General features: G+C 42.5%; 1 protein-coding gene across 9 annotated transcripts in view; it reads right to left on the bottom strand.

The window, feature by feature from the left end:
- Positions 1 to 1,937: 1,937 nt before the first annotated feature.
- The window catches only part of BBX (BBX high mobility group box domain containing), a 273,737-nt gene continuing 259,588 nt past the window's right edge, over positions 1,938 to 16,086 (bottom strand). For 8 of the 9 annotated variants that reach the window (XM_032852106.1, XM_032852111.1, XM_032852114.1 and 5 more), the window contains 3 exons: positions 12,219 to 12,413; positions 9,799 to 9,985; positions 1,938 to 5,233 (listed from right to left, as the gene is read on the bottom strand). In XM_032852106.1, coding sequence (XP_032707997.1) covers positions 5,146 to 5,233; positions 9,799 to 9,985; positions 12,219 to 12,413 — 470 coding nt within the window. In that variant the 3' untranslated portion in view covers positions 1,938 to 5,145. The remainder of the gene's footprint in view (positions 5,234 to 9,798; positions 9,986 to 12,218; positions 12,414 to 16,086) is intronic. The other variant, XM_032852108.1, reaches the window with a different exon arrangement.

The following is a 16,086-nucleotide window of genomic DNA, read 5'->3' as shown; positions in this document are numbered from 1 at the left end:
CCACGTGCCTCTGTGATTCAGGTTAGAGCCTGTGAGGTATGATTTGCCGTGCGAGTGGGAGGGTTTGGAGGCATCGAATTAGGTCCTTGTTACTTCAGTAACTGGTTCTGGCCCAAGGTGTCGGGCGATCTTTGGGAGGAGTAGTAATTCTCATGATAACTACTTCTGTGCATGAAAATCGAGTTGAGGGCAGGATCAATTTTGACCACGGACTGCAACAAGGAAATAGTGGTCATAGAACTTAATACAAGGTTTCCTCTTTTAATTTGTTAGCATAAATCCTACCACCACAAGTAAAATTTGGCTAGGAAAGGAAGCTGTCTTCCGGGTGTGAAGAAAATGCATACTTCCATTTTTTAAGGAAAGCATAGCACAAACAGATGGAGGTGTATCAGGGAGTCAAACAGATTTGTCCTGTTATTCACTACTTTGTCACTACTTTCATCTGAGATGTAAAGAAAATAATGTCCCCAGTGAAAAGGACAAGGTGATTTAATATGGACTATAATAAACTTAGCTATCACTTCCACACTAAAGCAAAGCAGTCCATCAAACCCTGAATACTTCACCAGACATATCTGGCAAGATAAACTGAACAACTGTTTCTTATTATAAGTGCGATGTTAGTCAACCTAAATAAGATAATTAAAAAAAAAAAATCCCAAAACTCAAATAAAAACAAAATCCGAATCTAGTTCTTTGGGAATGCTTGTATAAATAAAAGCAAAAGCTAATTAACAATTAGTACTCTCTTTGTAAGGTGCAAAACAAGGTCCTATGTGGGGAAAGCTAAAATTTAATTTCCGCCTAGCAGTCACGTCACTCTGAATACTTTATAGGTCAGATGTAGGAACGACATTTGCTTTTACTGCCTATTTTCAGCAATACATTGTTCTCTCTGGAGAAGGCGGTCTGGGGAGTCACAACACTGCAGTGGGAAACAGTGGCACTGAAGGGAGGAGCAAGAAAGGACAAAGCTCGCTAACAGGACTTACTGAAAGGAACTTGTAAAGCCGAGGTAGCCCGTTAGGGTTGGCCTCATGTGAGGGCTCTAGGGAGCAGTGCAACAAAGGTGAGTCTTCCTCAACAGCATCGCGGACACCCCGACTCTCCCTTTACAGAGGGGCGGTTCCAGGCCTTGCAGGACTTCTTTCCTTCTCCCCAGCGAGGCGGTGGTGCTTCCTCTCCGCCATGCGGACGCTGGCCACCGGGCTCCAGAACGCTTGGGATGCATACAGTAGTTCAGCAGGCAGCACGATCCCATTGCTTCACATTAACGCCAACGCCAAACGTGGAACAGAGTTACCGGATACCCTCCTTCCCTCCCCCCTACCCCCACACTGTAGGAGCCAAACATGTCATTCCGTTTCTGGCTTACTCCTGGCTCTGTATCAATTTATAATTTGCTGGAGATTTTACAGAGGTGCAAACTTTTCCATACGATGAGCCCAAGACTGCGGAGTGCAAACAAAATTTTCTAGGACTGAGGCAGAGTAGCATCTGACTGGATAAGAAAGTGATGGGGAATACACACGTCAGAATATAAATAACCAGACCAGTTCAGATGCTCCTTTTTGTTCAGAGTGTTCCACCGCTCCCCACTGCCCCAGCAGTTTAATGGCCGGAACTAGAATCAGGGATAATGTGGGAATGATTTCAGCACATTGGTAGAAAGCTCATCTGACAGAATTCAGTGAACACAGTTCTGGTATTTGGGGGGGAAAGACTGTCAGAATTACAACAATATGATTTATCCTTATAAAAGGGCTCTGACGAATTACATTTTGATCTAAAATCTGGGAACTAACCTAATTTGGGGATAAGAACCTGTATCATCAATGTGGCTGTGGGACATTTTTCCTTTTCCTGATCTCATTACAGTTATCCAAACAAATAAAAACTTCAGAAGGATGTCTTACAGTATTTTTTTCTTTCACTCAGCTTCGTAGAGCTGCAGCTTCAGTTACTATAATATACTCTACACACTTCAAAATTACATAGGAAAATACCCAGAACAACTAAATAAATAAAAGGCTAAAGAAACTGGAACAGTACTGCGTCTCCATCTGAGACGAAATCATCCACTTCGGCATCACAGAGAAGGGCTAGGACGATTTTTTTCAAAAGATTTATATACAGGTTTGAATCCAGAAATTAAGGTTAAAAGCATAAATATTGATAATTTCAACTAGATTCAGAATGGTTTTTCAGAAAGATATGATACAACAATTTAGAATAAAACAAAGCAGAAAAGCATCATATTTTGGTTTGCTTGAGATATACATAAGGTGCAACAACTTTTTCTCTTGAGGATGCTTGTGGGACAAATGTTAGTGTCGATGGTGTTTGCTGGCAGATTAAGGTACACACCATAGCAATATGATTTTCCAAAATATAAAAGAATGACAGAAATGAAATGAAAATGGTAGATGGGTGGGGGGGCACTACAGGTTGGTCTGAAATATTTGTGCTAACAAATGTTGTTACCTGAAAATACCAACACCCTTCTCCAGCGGATTCAGGGCATGAGAAAAGCACTATTATTGAAATCAAGACTTCACTCAGAGAACAACAAGGCGAGTGTCTAAAGGACTATAAAGCTTTGCAGGATTTCTGCTACTCTCAGTGCCTAACCGCTTAAAAATTAAGCATCTCTACAAAAAGGTTTTTTTTTTTTTTTTTTAAAGTATCTGAAAACAGTCATATCCAGTAGATTGCCCTCCCACCCCACCCCTGCCTAAGGGAAAAGCCACTGAGGTTTAGGAAAAGCAGATCAAGTAAGATATTAATCACATAGAAAAAAGTAATCTTTTGTTTTGCTTCTTTTTAAAAAAGGTCCCATGAATATACAGCAATCTCTTAAGGAAATCTAGTGAAATGTCATTGGAGGACTGAAGGAGGGTGCTCTGGCAAAAATAGATCTATTCTAATGTGTTCTATAGAATAACAAGTTAGTACCATTGTCAAGGTGCATGTTCTGCACCAAACAATTTTTGTTGTTGGTTTCTTTTACTTTTTTTTTTTTTTTTGGATTTTTAGCTAATTATAATTTTTAAATCACTGCTAGCAAGTGGTCCAAAAACTCCAACAGCCACCAACATTGGGACCCAGCAATTTTCAAACATTCACTTTGTGTTTTGAAGTTTAGAAAATATTAATAAAACAGCATCATAGTAAAAATATTACACTAAAACCTGGGGCTGCTTACCTGATTTATTTCTATGTGAATGGGGTTAAGCTTTAACCTCTGACTAACCTAGATTACTAATTCCTTCTTCCTCCATGCCCACAATGATTATGCATTTTTGAGGACACCGTTCCAATGCTCTGCTGCCCTCTTTACCTGCTTTGAAGAAAAAAAAAAAAAAAAAAAACAACAAACCAAACAAATCCCTATATTCTTTTTCAATTCTGTTAGTATGTTGTACATATTTTCCAGCACCGAAACTGAAGTAATATCTACAACTATGAAAAGTTAAACCTAGTTGGTACTACTAATAGAGTCATTTTTTTGTATGGCTATTAGGTCAAATTACGATTAGGAAAAAAAAAGTCATCATTACAATTGAGTCAAGTATAAATAAGAAAGCTAGATAAAACCTTGTAAACTGTCACCATGTAGAGATCTAATTCAAAAGCTTCAAACTTGAACTAACGCTATCAAAATTCCACCAGTTTGAAAACCAATAAAAATTATTGCTGGAATCCAATAATTAAAATTTGGTAGTTTGTGCTGCGATGCAAGAGTGGGGATACACTTTGTGCTATGGAACAAATACCCTGTAAAATCGGTAGCCTCCGACTAATTCTGATTTATCACTTTGCATGTGTTGCTAGGAAACAAGACACTGTGAATGTCAGGTGGTTAAGTCAATATGTCGAATGTTCTAATAAGCCAGGTAATCCGCTTGGCACTGGCATACACAAGGTTGGTTTTATGTTCAAAAGCAACAGAACACAAAAAGGAAACAAACTTGCAGGTGGCTCCATGACTAAGCCTCCCACCCTGGTCAGGCATACCTCCCTCATCATTTATTCCATACCTCCTTCACAACACACAACTCAAAATGGCTCTAGAACCCGGCAGCGGCAATCAGGCTGTGCATAGCAGTTGCTACCCGTCCAGTCTGTCTGGGATGGATGGAAAAGGTCTGTAGCTCAAAGTCCACATGAAGTGAGTGTCTTCAATGTGTTCAGAATAGTGAAGTAATACTAAGGTCACTTCTGAATAATATTTTTCTTTTTTTGTTTGTCTGAACGATCCGTTGGTCACTTAGACCCCTGTGTAAAAATAAAAGAATCCTCAAGGCATGAAAACATCGGTAATCTGTAATCTGCAGGACTCTTCCCCTGTATGGGAAAATATTTGCCACAATGTGCCCCAAGCAAATGCTTCTTGGTCACTCAAGGCTAAGGAAAAATATTCAGCTTGTAAGAATTCTAATTATTTTTTTCTCTCTCTTTCTTTTTTCTCGTTTTGCCAGCAAACTACCACTCTGGTGGCAAATATAAAAGTGCAGAATATATGGACCACGAGGCCGAGCATACACCGCTAACAATGGTACATCCGCCTGCCCGTGCTGCTTGGGGGTCTCTGGAGCAGGCTTTTTAATATTATTCTACAATATAAATGTAGGTATAACCTATTATATAAACCATCTTAGAACTTAAATCTCCATGTACAAAAAAGACTAAGAATATCTAATAATAACTAGTGCAGTGCGTCAGTTTTTGTTGTTTTTTTTGTTTTGTTTTTGTTTTGAAAGAATAACTAGGTAATATACGAAACTAGTTTCACACTCTCTGGTTGGTAAAAGAGATGCTGGATGAGCTACAGTAAAGGCAGCCTTTTACCAAGTTACCACCTATTACCGTCAAAAGCCTTCAATAGAAAGCAAAGCTCCAGGATCATCCCGTTTCTGCTCCTGAAAAGACAGAGAACATCACCCTCAAAGACTCTGGGTTCCAAAAGAACACACAGCGGCCCAGGATGCTAACTTCCGCTTCAAGTGAATCTGGGCTGTGCAGGGCAACGCGCACTTGTTTGCAGTCTGTATTTCCCACCACACGGACTCACTGGCATCCCTCGGTACAGACAGGGCTAGGGTAGTAGGTAAAGCACAATGTTTTACAATTAAAGGCGCTTCACTGGTCAGCGCAGGAAATAAGTACAGGGGCCTGTGGCATTTCTTTTGGCTGTCCATCATGGGTGAGCGGAGTGGACCTCTGACCCCTGCAAGACAAGGAGAAGGACAAAAGAAGTCACCCGCTGAGTACCTTATCAGAAAGAGGAGAGGATGATGAGTAAGCAGTAAGAGCTTTCCAGTATCTTTTACTCCCTAAGGCTGACTTGTTACTTATGCTATTCAAGTAAAACCGTTTTTGTTCTCAGAGCTGCTTCTTTTTTGACATTTTCCTATCTCGGTTCCCCTCGCATGACTTAACCATCTACTCTGCCCCCAACCAGCCACCTCCATTTTGCAGAGGCAGGACCTCAAGTGCCACCAGATTTGGGGCGACTCCCTAAGAAGTGGGGAACTTTTAATCAAGGGCCGTGGCTCTAAGTTAAGTCTTCTTCTTGATCCACTGATACTAAAATATGAACCATGCCTTTCCTCGAGCTGCCCAAGGGGAAAACTCTCCTGTACTAATTGATCACCTCCAGGCTCATTTCCCAAGGTATATAATAATAAACCCAATTTAAAACGTAAGGCCAATTAAAGCAATGGCCCCTTACACCAGAGGCCTGTGACTCTAACACAAATGAATGAAAAGACGAAAGAAAAGTCTCACAGGAACATGGACAGCCCATGCACAGGGGAAGGCGGCAAGGGGGAACGGAGTTTAGAGTGTGAGAACATCCAGGTTTCTTGGGCCAAATCAACATATGCGGAGAGAGAACTCCAGAGAGGACTAGACAGTTCACAGCAATACCCATTGTTTGGATTGGAACTACCACCAGACAGAGCTGATTTTTCACTCAGCTTTTGGTAAACGAGTAGGAAAAATTTACTTGATGGTCGTAAGGAAACCCTTTAATGTCTTGGTAATTTGAGCTTCTCACTCTAAAAAGATGGGATGGGGCACCTCTCTGACATTTCCCAACAGGCCCACCAAAGACCAGACAGTGTCCACCCCCAGCTCTGGCCGCCAGTGGTCTGCACAGCACGAGGCTGGAAATTGTTGATGGAGCAGCCAGGCCTCGGGTGGCCTGACCTTTTCGACACAGTATCTTCTTCAGATTACACAGAACAAAAGGAGCTGTTTAAAAATTCAAATTGTAGTTTTCATCACTATACCCAAATTTCTTTCTCTTCATGCAAACACACAAAAACAGTGTAGATAAATTACAACATTTGGGGATTTGAGAATCCAATAATCTCTTAGCCGAAGATATTAGGATTTTAGAAAAACAAAACATGTGTTATAATCAAACCTCTGGATTAATCTGTTCATTCATGTGGGGATGCTGCAAGCACCAACTGTTCAATACGCTCAACTCTTTGTTCAGGAAGATGACATTAAAATGCTGGTTTTCTTTACCTTTAAGATGAAATCTGTGACAGTATTACAACACTAAAAGAATTGTAATAAGTAGTGAAAAAGGAAACATAAGAAGAAGAAAGAGAAGTGAAAGATGGAGAAGTACAGTATCCAAAAAAGAGCAACAGGGACAGAAAATGGGGTGGAAGCCCAGCTGAGTCAAAGAAAAGAGCAAAGGAGGGGGAACCTGACGTGGCTCCAGTTAATGGATGGGGCAGGTCCTGGGGGAAGTGGCAGCAAGATGTGTCACGACGTCCTCAGACGTGACAGAAGCTTGCTCAAGCAGCAAGCTTGGTGGAGCAAAGGCAAAGACCCTGGAGTTCAAAGACCTTACTGCAAAGCTTAACTCAGCCTGGCTGTGTTTTCTTGGCAAGTTAACCGTCTGCAACATCGTTAAAAAGGAATCAAAAAGACCCACCTGGCAGGGCTGATTTTAGGACTAAATTTAATGAGCTTTCCCTTACGAAACCCCTAGTAAATAAACACGCTCTCAACAAGTTTATTCCAACTTCCCATTTCCTGCATCTTGCAAAACGGACTCTCTATGTTGGGTTTCTGAGCTTAATGTTAAGATTTCTCATGACAAGAATGTAGGTGATACATTTCTACTCCTAATTCTGATGATCACCCTCTAACTTATAAACCTGGGTGATGCCTAAGCAGTCATCAATTGCCCAGGTAAATTACATGAAGCCTACAGGTAGAAGGCAGTCTGGCAGCTCTGCTTTAACAGGTAAGGGCTGGAGGTGCCCTTTTACAGCTGTATGGATACAGAACATGTGGTCCACATACACAATGGAATATTGCTCAGCCATCAGAAAGGATGAACACCCACCATCTGCATCAACATGGATGGGACTGGAGGAGACTGTTAAGTGAAGTAAGTCAAGGAGAGAAAGACAACTATCGTACGGTTTCACTTACTTGTGGAACGTAAGGAATAGCATGGAGGACATTAAGGGAAGGAAGGGAAAAATGAAGGGGTGGAAATAAGAGTGGGAGACGAACCGTGAGGAGTCGATGGACTCCGGGAAACAAACTGAGGGAAGGGAGGCGTGTGGGGGGATGGATGAGCCCAGTGATGGGTATGAAGGAGGGCCCGGACTGCGTGGATCACTGGGTGTTATACGCAAACAATGATCATGGAACACTACACCAAAAACTCAGGATGTACAGTATGGTGTCCTAACATAATAAAAATGAAAAAAATAAAAATACTAAGAAAAAGAAACAGGTAAGGGCTAAAATTACAACCAAGATTCTTCAGGGGATCTGTTTTTCTAGAAATTAAGAACACTAACCATTGGTGTGACTGATAGGAAGATTTTAGTATGCAATAGTGTTCTTTCTAATGGGTGGTTTTAAAGACAAGAACCTTTGCTCTCACCGTTTGCTCTATGCCTGCTGGTGAGCTTAGGCAGGCACACTTCAAGAACACATCATTTACTCATCTACCCAACCATTTTTCATTCATCCACTGTTACACCAAGAGCTAAGGAAGCTGGGGACAGGAGGATTAAAACCAGTGCTGTGCTTTCAAAATATACCAGGAAGAGACAGATGTGTCCATGAATAATTACAACCCAGTGTGGCAGCTGGGCTGGGAGCGTATGCACAGAGCCCAGAGACTTCGGGAGGAAGACGGAGAGGAGACAGCAGGACTAGAGATGGAAGGAGGGCAGCGGTTTGCCCAAGAGGGGACTGTGTAAAGCCCAGAAGCTGGCTGGGCCGGGCAGCAGCAAGTGATGCCACGTGATGGCAGGAAGTGAGGACGGGGTGGTGGAGGTGAGACGCAAGGTCTGCTGAGGCCTCCTGCCGTCACAAGCCACCAGTCCTGGGAGGCTGCTGAGCGGAGCCAGGGTGGACCGCAGTTGTGTTGAGGGGATGCTGGCAGCAGCAAAGGGGGCTGTGTGACAGACTTTTCCAAGCCCTGAATTATGATCCCCTCTGACTTCTCACACTGCCTCTTATTTCCGAAATTTATGGGGCACTTAGGAACAAGCAGGCATATAGTTCATCTTCTTGCATGCGGAGGAGTCTGTCCTCTGTACTCGACTGTAAAAGCCCGTAAGTGGAGAACTGTGTGTTCCCTCCTTCGGAGACGTGAGCAGATTTTAACAGTGTCCGTCAGCATTCACTTGCTATTAGGCACTTGCAGTATACATGTGAAAAGGAATTTGACTTATCTCATCTAGAGGTGATTTGTGAAGAAGGTCTAGAACTATAGTATGACAAGAGCAAGAAGCAAACAAAGCTTACATCAGGGCCTCCTAAACATGGATGTGGAAGAGGAGAGTGAAGCCCAATGGGTGGGTGTGGAGGTTGTGTTAGATCTGAAACTCTTGTGGTGAAGACTGGAAGTCTGGGAAAGTAGTTCATCCGTGGGTAATCCACCTCGAACAAAAGTATGAAATACCTGAATTTACAAATGGCTTTTCTGCCTTCCCAAAGGGTCCATTTAAATAGCAGAATACCCAATTATACGCTCAGAACTTAATATACTTTCTGTGAGGCTTTCCTGATTCAAAAGGCCTTCAGATCTATGATCCCATGTGATCTTCACAGTTCTGGGATTCTTGGGGGATACCGTCATTGCTCACTGGAAGATGAGAAAACTGAGGCCAAGAGAAATAAATGACTCTTCAGCAAACAGACAAGGACAAATGCAGGCCCCCTGCCCTCCACGACATGGGTGACAGGACCTTCTTCCTGAGCATGGTTCCTTCCAGTAGCATGACCACCACCACCAGCACCATGCCCAAGGGTGCGTCTCCCGTGTGCCTGCCCTGGTGCACGAGTTCATCCCACAGAACACCTCTGTGCAATGAGTGCCACCCACACCCATTTCACAGAAGAGAAACCGGAGAGTAGAGAGGGGAGTGATCCATCTTGCTCACGACCTTGCAGTTTGCCAATGGTGGATGCAGGGCTCCAACCCAGGTCTGCGGCTCACACCTGAAGCTCACACCTAACGACTAAATAATGCACCTTCTTTGCTCTCCCACGCCTCTTATGGAAATGAAGTGCAGCCACAGAACAAGAGAGTCAAATGCGATACTTGGCTATTTTCCGGTATCTTCCCACACTGCTAATTAGGACGTGACTTACTCGTGAACCACAGCACATTGTGAAAAATACCACACATCCCGTCGGGAAGTAAGCCTCGGCTTCCATGTCGTTCTCCCTAACCCTGTTCCACGTGAGGGGGTAAGGCTGGCCAGGACCCCCAACATCCCGGTGACACACACCGCTCACCTATGCACATTTTCCATGGCGGCCACTTCGGCCAGCGCGGCGAGACTGAAGAACGCAGACACGGCTGGCATCTCTGGAGTGCTGCTCCGCGTCTCCACGGCCTCGGGGTTCTGGGGGCCTTCGTCATGGCAGCCTGTCTCAGTCACTTTCGGGAGACTCCTCTGCAGTTGTTCCTTTGGTTTGTCATCTGTAACAAAAGGGAAATTCATCATAGGAGGATCACCACGTCCTCTCCAGAGAAGGGACACAGAGAAAACCCTTTGCCAGACAATGTGAAATGAGCTAATGAATTCTTTGTTCACTTTTGTCATCCATGGAGTACCAAGGCTTTACAGATTCTCCTCTCCCATAGTAATAAAACTCTTTTATCAAGCTCAATTCCAACTATGGACAGTGTTATGCCCTGAAACTAAGTGGAAGAGAAGCTGTGTTTTATCCAAGGCCAAAGAATAGGTCTGTCTCAGAGTAAGAGGAGAAAAAATAGGCTTTGACCAAAATAAAACTGATGGGACTTCGGCAAAGGGGCCTGTAGATGCTCTAGAAGGCCCCTAAAAACCCGACCAAGCAGACATTTCTGATGAAGCCGTAGGATGCCCAGCTATGGCAACTTGGACATTGGGTTTGCTCTGACACCAACATTCAGGACGGCCTAAACTAATCCCAATGAGATCGATCAATCCCAGATCCCAGATCCCCAGCTGTTATTCTTGTTCTGAGGACTTACTAGAAGGAAGATGAAGGGACCTCTGGTATTCAAAAAGACATGCTAATCTGCTATGAAAATATACTGTTGGAAATGACTACACTTTCTTTACTATGTAGCTGTTATAATAAGGGAGGAGGAATCTTTATCATGATTTTTAAAACATTCTGAATATAGAAAGCAATTGATAAAGGCTGTAAATGCCATATATCAGAACATGAGAGTGCTATGTGCTTTTCTAAATGAAGGGAATACTTCTAAGATCTTTCACTCTTTCTGTAAGTGAAAATGAAGCTATAACAATTTATGAAATCAAAATCACAGAACAGAACCCAGAGTGAAAATGGAAGGAGTGAGGGGTCTACTGGACTACATATCAGGAAAACTAGATCTAGTTCTCTCCCTACTTCTACCTAGTAGGTCAATGTATTAAAAAATGAAATCCTACCAATTTGAGCTTAATCTCTGATATAACAGGGTAAAATGGGAATATTTAATATGCTTTATTGTTCTAACAATGTACACATGCTAAACACAAAATGTGCATGAAACCCACTAATTGTCTTCCTATTCTATCTCAGCAATGAATCTTTATTTGCAATTAGATTAACCTAAATCAGGTATTTATAAATACTACACTCAAAACACACTCATTTAAACATTGTTTTTATTTTACTAATTTATTTTTTCATTATGATAAGTGTATTAATACCCATCAGCTCTGTTAACTCGTCCTCCCACTCAGCTCCCCTTTGGTTAACAATCAGTTTGCTTGTTCTTTATAGTTAAGAGCCTGTTTCTCGGTTTGTCTTTCACTCTTTTTCCCCCCTTATGCTCTAAACACTTTTTCTATTTATAGAAGTCACTGTGGATCTCTAACCTTTTTCTGGAAACTGGATAGGGCAGGGGGAGGGACACTTCAGAGCTGAGGGACTGAGATGCCAGGGGTGCCGCAAGGTAGAAGGACAACCATAGCTAAGGCCACTAATGCTTGGTTGATGGAGCACCCCAAGATCTGAGGGGGAGGTGCTCAGAGTCACTCTCTGTCCCCCTTAACTGTCCTCCTTAACTGGGGCCCCTCAGGCAATTCTGCCGCAACGGAGGTCACCAGGAACAGCCAAGAGACCACACGCCATGACTGAAAAATGGAGAAATTCAGTGTAAGTTAAGATTTGGTTAAAGATCAGCCCAGAGAACTCAAGAAATCCAGAAGCATTCTCAGGATCCCTCAGTGGTGAGAATCAACTTATCAGAAAGTGCTGGATGCTTTCTAAGGTTCCTTAATCCACTGGTTTTAAATACTTGATAATATGGTTTGTAGTGACTTGAACAGTGAACGGTGAAGAAACACTGATTCATCTAGTATTTTTAAAAGTCTAGGATCGCTGGGAATTTACTTAATGAAGACTGCTTTTGTGCATGCTGAGAAAGAGAAGGAAAAACACGCAGTCCTAAAAATTACCTTTCCTTTCTAAGAATGCTCTCGGAAAAAGAGCTATGATTTTAACACATATACATTTTGTACATTTGGGAGCTTGTGGAAAACTAGTTCTCAAGGAGATCCAGAGAAAGAAAATGTTCCTGCGGCCAAGCCCACAGAACAGATCTATTTTTCAATGAGGACCCACAGCTGGCTTAGAGCCATTTGCTGTCCAGTGTGGCCCTGACAGTCACCACCTTGCTCTGGTTTCTCTCATCTAAAGCTCCCTCTTCTTACCCAAAGTACCTCCTGCTGGTGATACCCGGCCATCTGCTGTCCTGACAAGGTGGGTGATCTTGGTTTTCCTTGCTTTTCTCTTTTGGCTGCCCACCAAGGGTTCTTGCGTTGTTGGCTCTGGAGCGTTGGGAATGGATAGGGCATTTTTAACCTTATGAGCAGGCTCTGTGGTGTTTTTGTCTTCTGAAAATATGGCTGAAATAGGACAGATCATATATAGTTACACTCAAAAACATAAGAAATCAACATTACTCTTAGAAACATTTCTCAATGCCTAATCCATCCGAATGGAGAACTGAGATTTAGAGTTTTCAAAGTATTGATGGGAAAAAGAAAATGCTGCCTATGATTTTAACCAAACATACGTATTTATATTTGCTTTGATAAATTATGTACAGAGGATTCAGATGCCCTCTCTCTTTTCATAGACTACTGAACCAAAAGGCCATCAGAGTAACATTTTATTTTCTAAGTGTTTGGCTCTTGCAGGTTTGGTGGGAAATACAGTGTACGTAAATCTGAGTGAACTGTGCTCCAACAGAACATAATTTCTACATGGGAGTCAGGGTTCCTATCCGAGATCCTCTTGGCCAACATGGTCTGGGGAAGATGACAAGGGAAGTTTCTCTTCTTCTGAGGACACTGAGATTAAATATGTGCTTCTAAATTTATAGTCATCATTGGGACACTTGCTTTCAGTCACCAGGTCAGACTGGTCAGAAAAGAAATTGTGAGGCCTGACCTCCTCCTTTTGTGCATACTGACTGCTCAGCAAAGACCTGACCCACACTGGGGACGCCTGCACATAAGGAAACACTCTCCCATTCACTGAACTCTAGGACCTGGTCAATGTGCTTATTAGTGAGGTAATTTAAAGAAGTACCACAGGCCGTGACTGAAAATGGAGAAAGGTATTAGGTGCCTTCATTCTAACTGAACACCAGTGAATCATTTAGCAGCACACACTTCTGTCTGAGGAGTCACTGTGTTGAGAGTAAGGAGTACGCATGCCATGCAAGTCCTTTGCGTCCAGTTCAAACAGGCTGAGGATGCCTATATCTTTTCTCATACACTCATTTCCTTAGGAGTTCATTCTCCCCACCCCCAATTTAAAAGTAAGACAAGTATATGTAGATAGGAGTGTAGTAAGCTTTTAAGAATATATTCATGTAGTCAAGCTTAGTAATTGAGACATTTATTTATTTATTTATTTTTTAAAATTCTCATGGTCTAAGGGCTTTGAAGCAGGGAAAAGAGGCAAGGCATCTTTCCATTTTTAAATCACCCAATCCTTAAGAGAGGTGCAGAAACAGTTTCTGACAAAGAGGGGAGTGTGGTTTGGGAAATCAAGGTCTGAGTGGCCTAGTCCATGCACAGAGCCAGGAGATAACTGAAGGTGCTGATAGGAAGGCAGAGCTGAAGGAAGACGCTGGAAATACAACAATGAGAATCGCACAACAGGAGGAAAGAAGGCTAAAATAAGAGGAAGAGAACAGAGCAAGAATAACTCAGGGTGTGAAAAATGCACATGCTGGTATAAAACCTTGCATGGGCTTCACTTAAACATTTTAATCTGGGTTTTTAACGAGGTTAGGTACATCCTTGGGAAAGCAAGGCTATGAATTTGTTAAGATCTTTGCCCTTAAGTGACTGATTCCAGGATTCCCATTCCAAAACAAGTGGGAAATCATTTCAGTTACATCAAAAGGAAGGATGTAAAGCAGAAATCATACTAGGACTTGTGGCTTGGCCTTACCTCAAAAGAGCATAATAGAGGGCCATGTGGGACAAGCTTAAGATAATAGTTACTTAAAAGAAACTACTTGGCAACACTCCCAAGTATCTTTTCAAACAAGTAATCAAAAATTAGGAAAAAAGGCTCCTTTTAAATTGTAGATCTGTACCCAGGAAACAGTCTTGGTGTATTTATACTTTGATATTTAGCTTAACATAGAGCAGTGCTGGTATGTATTTTAAGATTTTTTTTTTTTTTAGTCTAAACTTCAATAAAAGCTGCCAGTAAAATAAAGGATAATTTGGTTAAGAAACCCTCCAAAGAAGTTTCATGACTCTGCATTAGCCTTGAAATTCAAAGCCTCTGATAGCCATAAAGAAGTCAGAATATGAGTTTACACTGAGCATAAAAAACCTCTATTAGATATTCACAAGCTTCAGAATTCCTAGTTTCTTAATCCAGATCCTTCAGTTATCCCTTCTGATTATAGGGGGTGAATCTTAATCACTTCTCCAATATGAACACAACTTTACAGATGGCTCTTCCAGAAAAAGCACTAACCTATTCCCTCTTTTCCTTCCATTTCCCAGAAAAATCTAGAACTTACAGAAATAAGGGTACAGCAGGGTTCCAAAGATGAAGGGTGAACTACATCAGAAGAACTGCTTAGAGAAAGAAAGAACCCAGGAGGTCAAAGAAAAGGCCACGTGGGGTAGGAAAAGATGACCTGATTTCTATACAAAGACCATGGGATAACAGAAATGACAGTCACAGAGAGACCTAGATTCTACTCTTGACTTTTTAATTTATTAACTGCAGGACCACAGGTCTCTAGTTTCTTCATATAAAGATGGAAGCTGGACTAGTTAGCTCTAAAGGAGCCATGAGCCCCCCAAATTCTTGTCATTTGTCACATAGCCCAAAATCAGGTTCCCAGCCAGCCTCCAGCCAGCTCTAGAGTCTCAAGGCAAGGGAAGAGTACTCCCTTGACAAGGACTGTTAGTTCTCTTGCCTTTGGTAAGCCTTCGAATGGTTTCATTTCAGTGGTTGCTCTGTTTCCTGTGTGTTCCAGATGCATTAGTAAAAACAGAGTAAGAAGCCAAGGGGATGGCTGCAAAGGGATTGCAAAAGGGAGGTAGAGTTAAGGCCTAAAAGCAGATTGGGACTCAGAGAAGCTCAGAAGCCAGCAGACAAGGAGCTGGGGTAGAAGGCAGGCTGGCCAACAGACACCAGCCATCAGGTCCCAGAGTCTGGTGTACTGGGAGACAGAAAAGGAGCAAGTTAGGTTGCAGACCAAGTGGAAGAGGGAAAATGTGAGAACACACTGAAGGTTCTCATAAATCACCGAAAAGGAGGTCATGCCACCTCTGTTGATGTCTCCTCCTCTAAACATACTGCCAGATCACAAAGTATTCATGGGGCCTGGAGATTGTCCACATTTGAAAGAGGGATATAATGAGATCTTGCCAGAATTTGGAAGCAGAGGTAAGCCTGAGTCTACCCCATGCTTTGACTCAGGAGCTATCCTCAGAACATTAGGATGCTGTCTGGAGGCCAAGACCAATGACAGTCTTCAGGGTCAGCACTCAGAGAGAACCCTATCCTAAGAAAGAAGAACTGGGAAAAACAGGTAAGGCCAAGAAGTGGCCATCTGGGATACAACAGCAGATCTGAGTCCAGCAAAGTTAGCAAAGCAAAGGAAGGCCTGGTGGTGAGAGACACGAAATGGAAGAAGCTCAGAGAGAGAAAAAGTCTGAAGCTGAGCACCAAGAGAGTAAGCCAGTTCCTTTTTTTCTTTTTTCCCCTCCCTGCCAAACTAATGGAAATGTGAGAAAAGAAAGGCTTTTGTCCTCTAAAAACAAATTAGTCATTTCTCTTTCGGCTTGTAATTGAACACACAAACCTACCCAAGCACTGCGAAACAACTCCACAGGGCTAGTTTTTATACTCCACGATAATCATAACACACTTGGAGTGTATCATCTGAGAGAGATAATGTGAGCTCACTCCTGGAGCCAACATTAGGAATGTGGCAATAAGAGACTGTCTTGTTTTCCAAACCCTGCTCCCCAAATGTGGGGTGAATCTTTTGAGATAGCAGCACTGTGGTTGTACCAAACCCTGGGAGGCCAC

This window comes from Lontra canadensis, unplaced genomic scaffold (genome assembly GCF_010015895.1).
Source record: "Lontra canadensis isolate GAN:19392208 unplaced genomic scaffold, GSC_riverotter_1.0 scaffold6, whole genome shotgun sequence".
In the NCBI taxonomy this organism is placed as follows: domain Eukaryota; kingdom Metazoa; phylum Chordata; class Mammalia; order Carnivora; family Mustelidae; genus Lontra; species Lontra canadensis.
The sequence above is the reverse complement of the archived record's forward strand: the minus strand, read 5'-3'. Positions and strand labels throughout refer to the sequence as shown.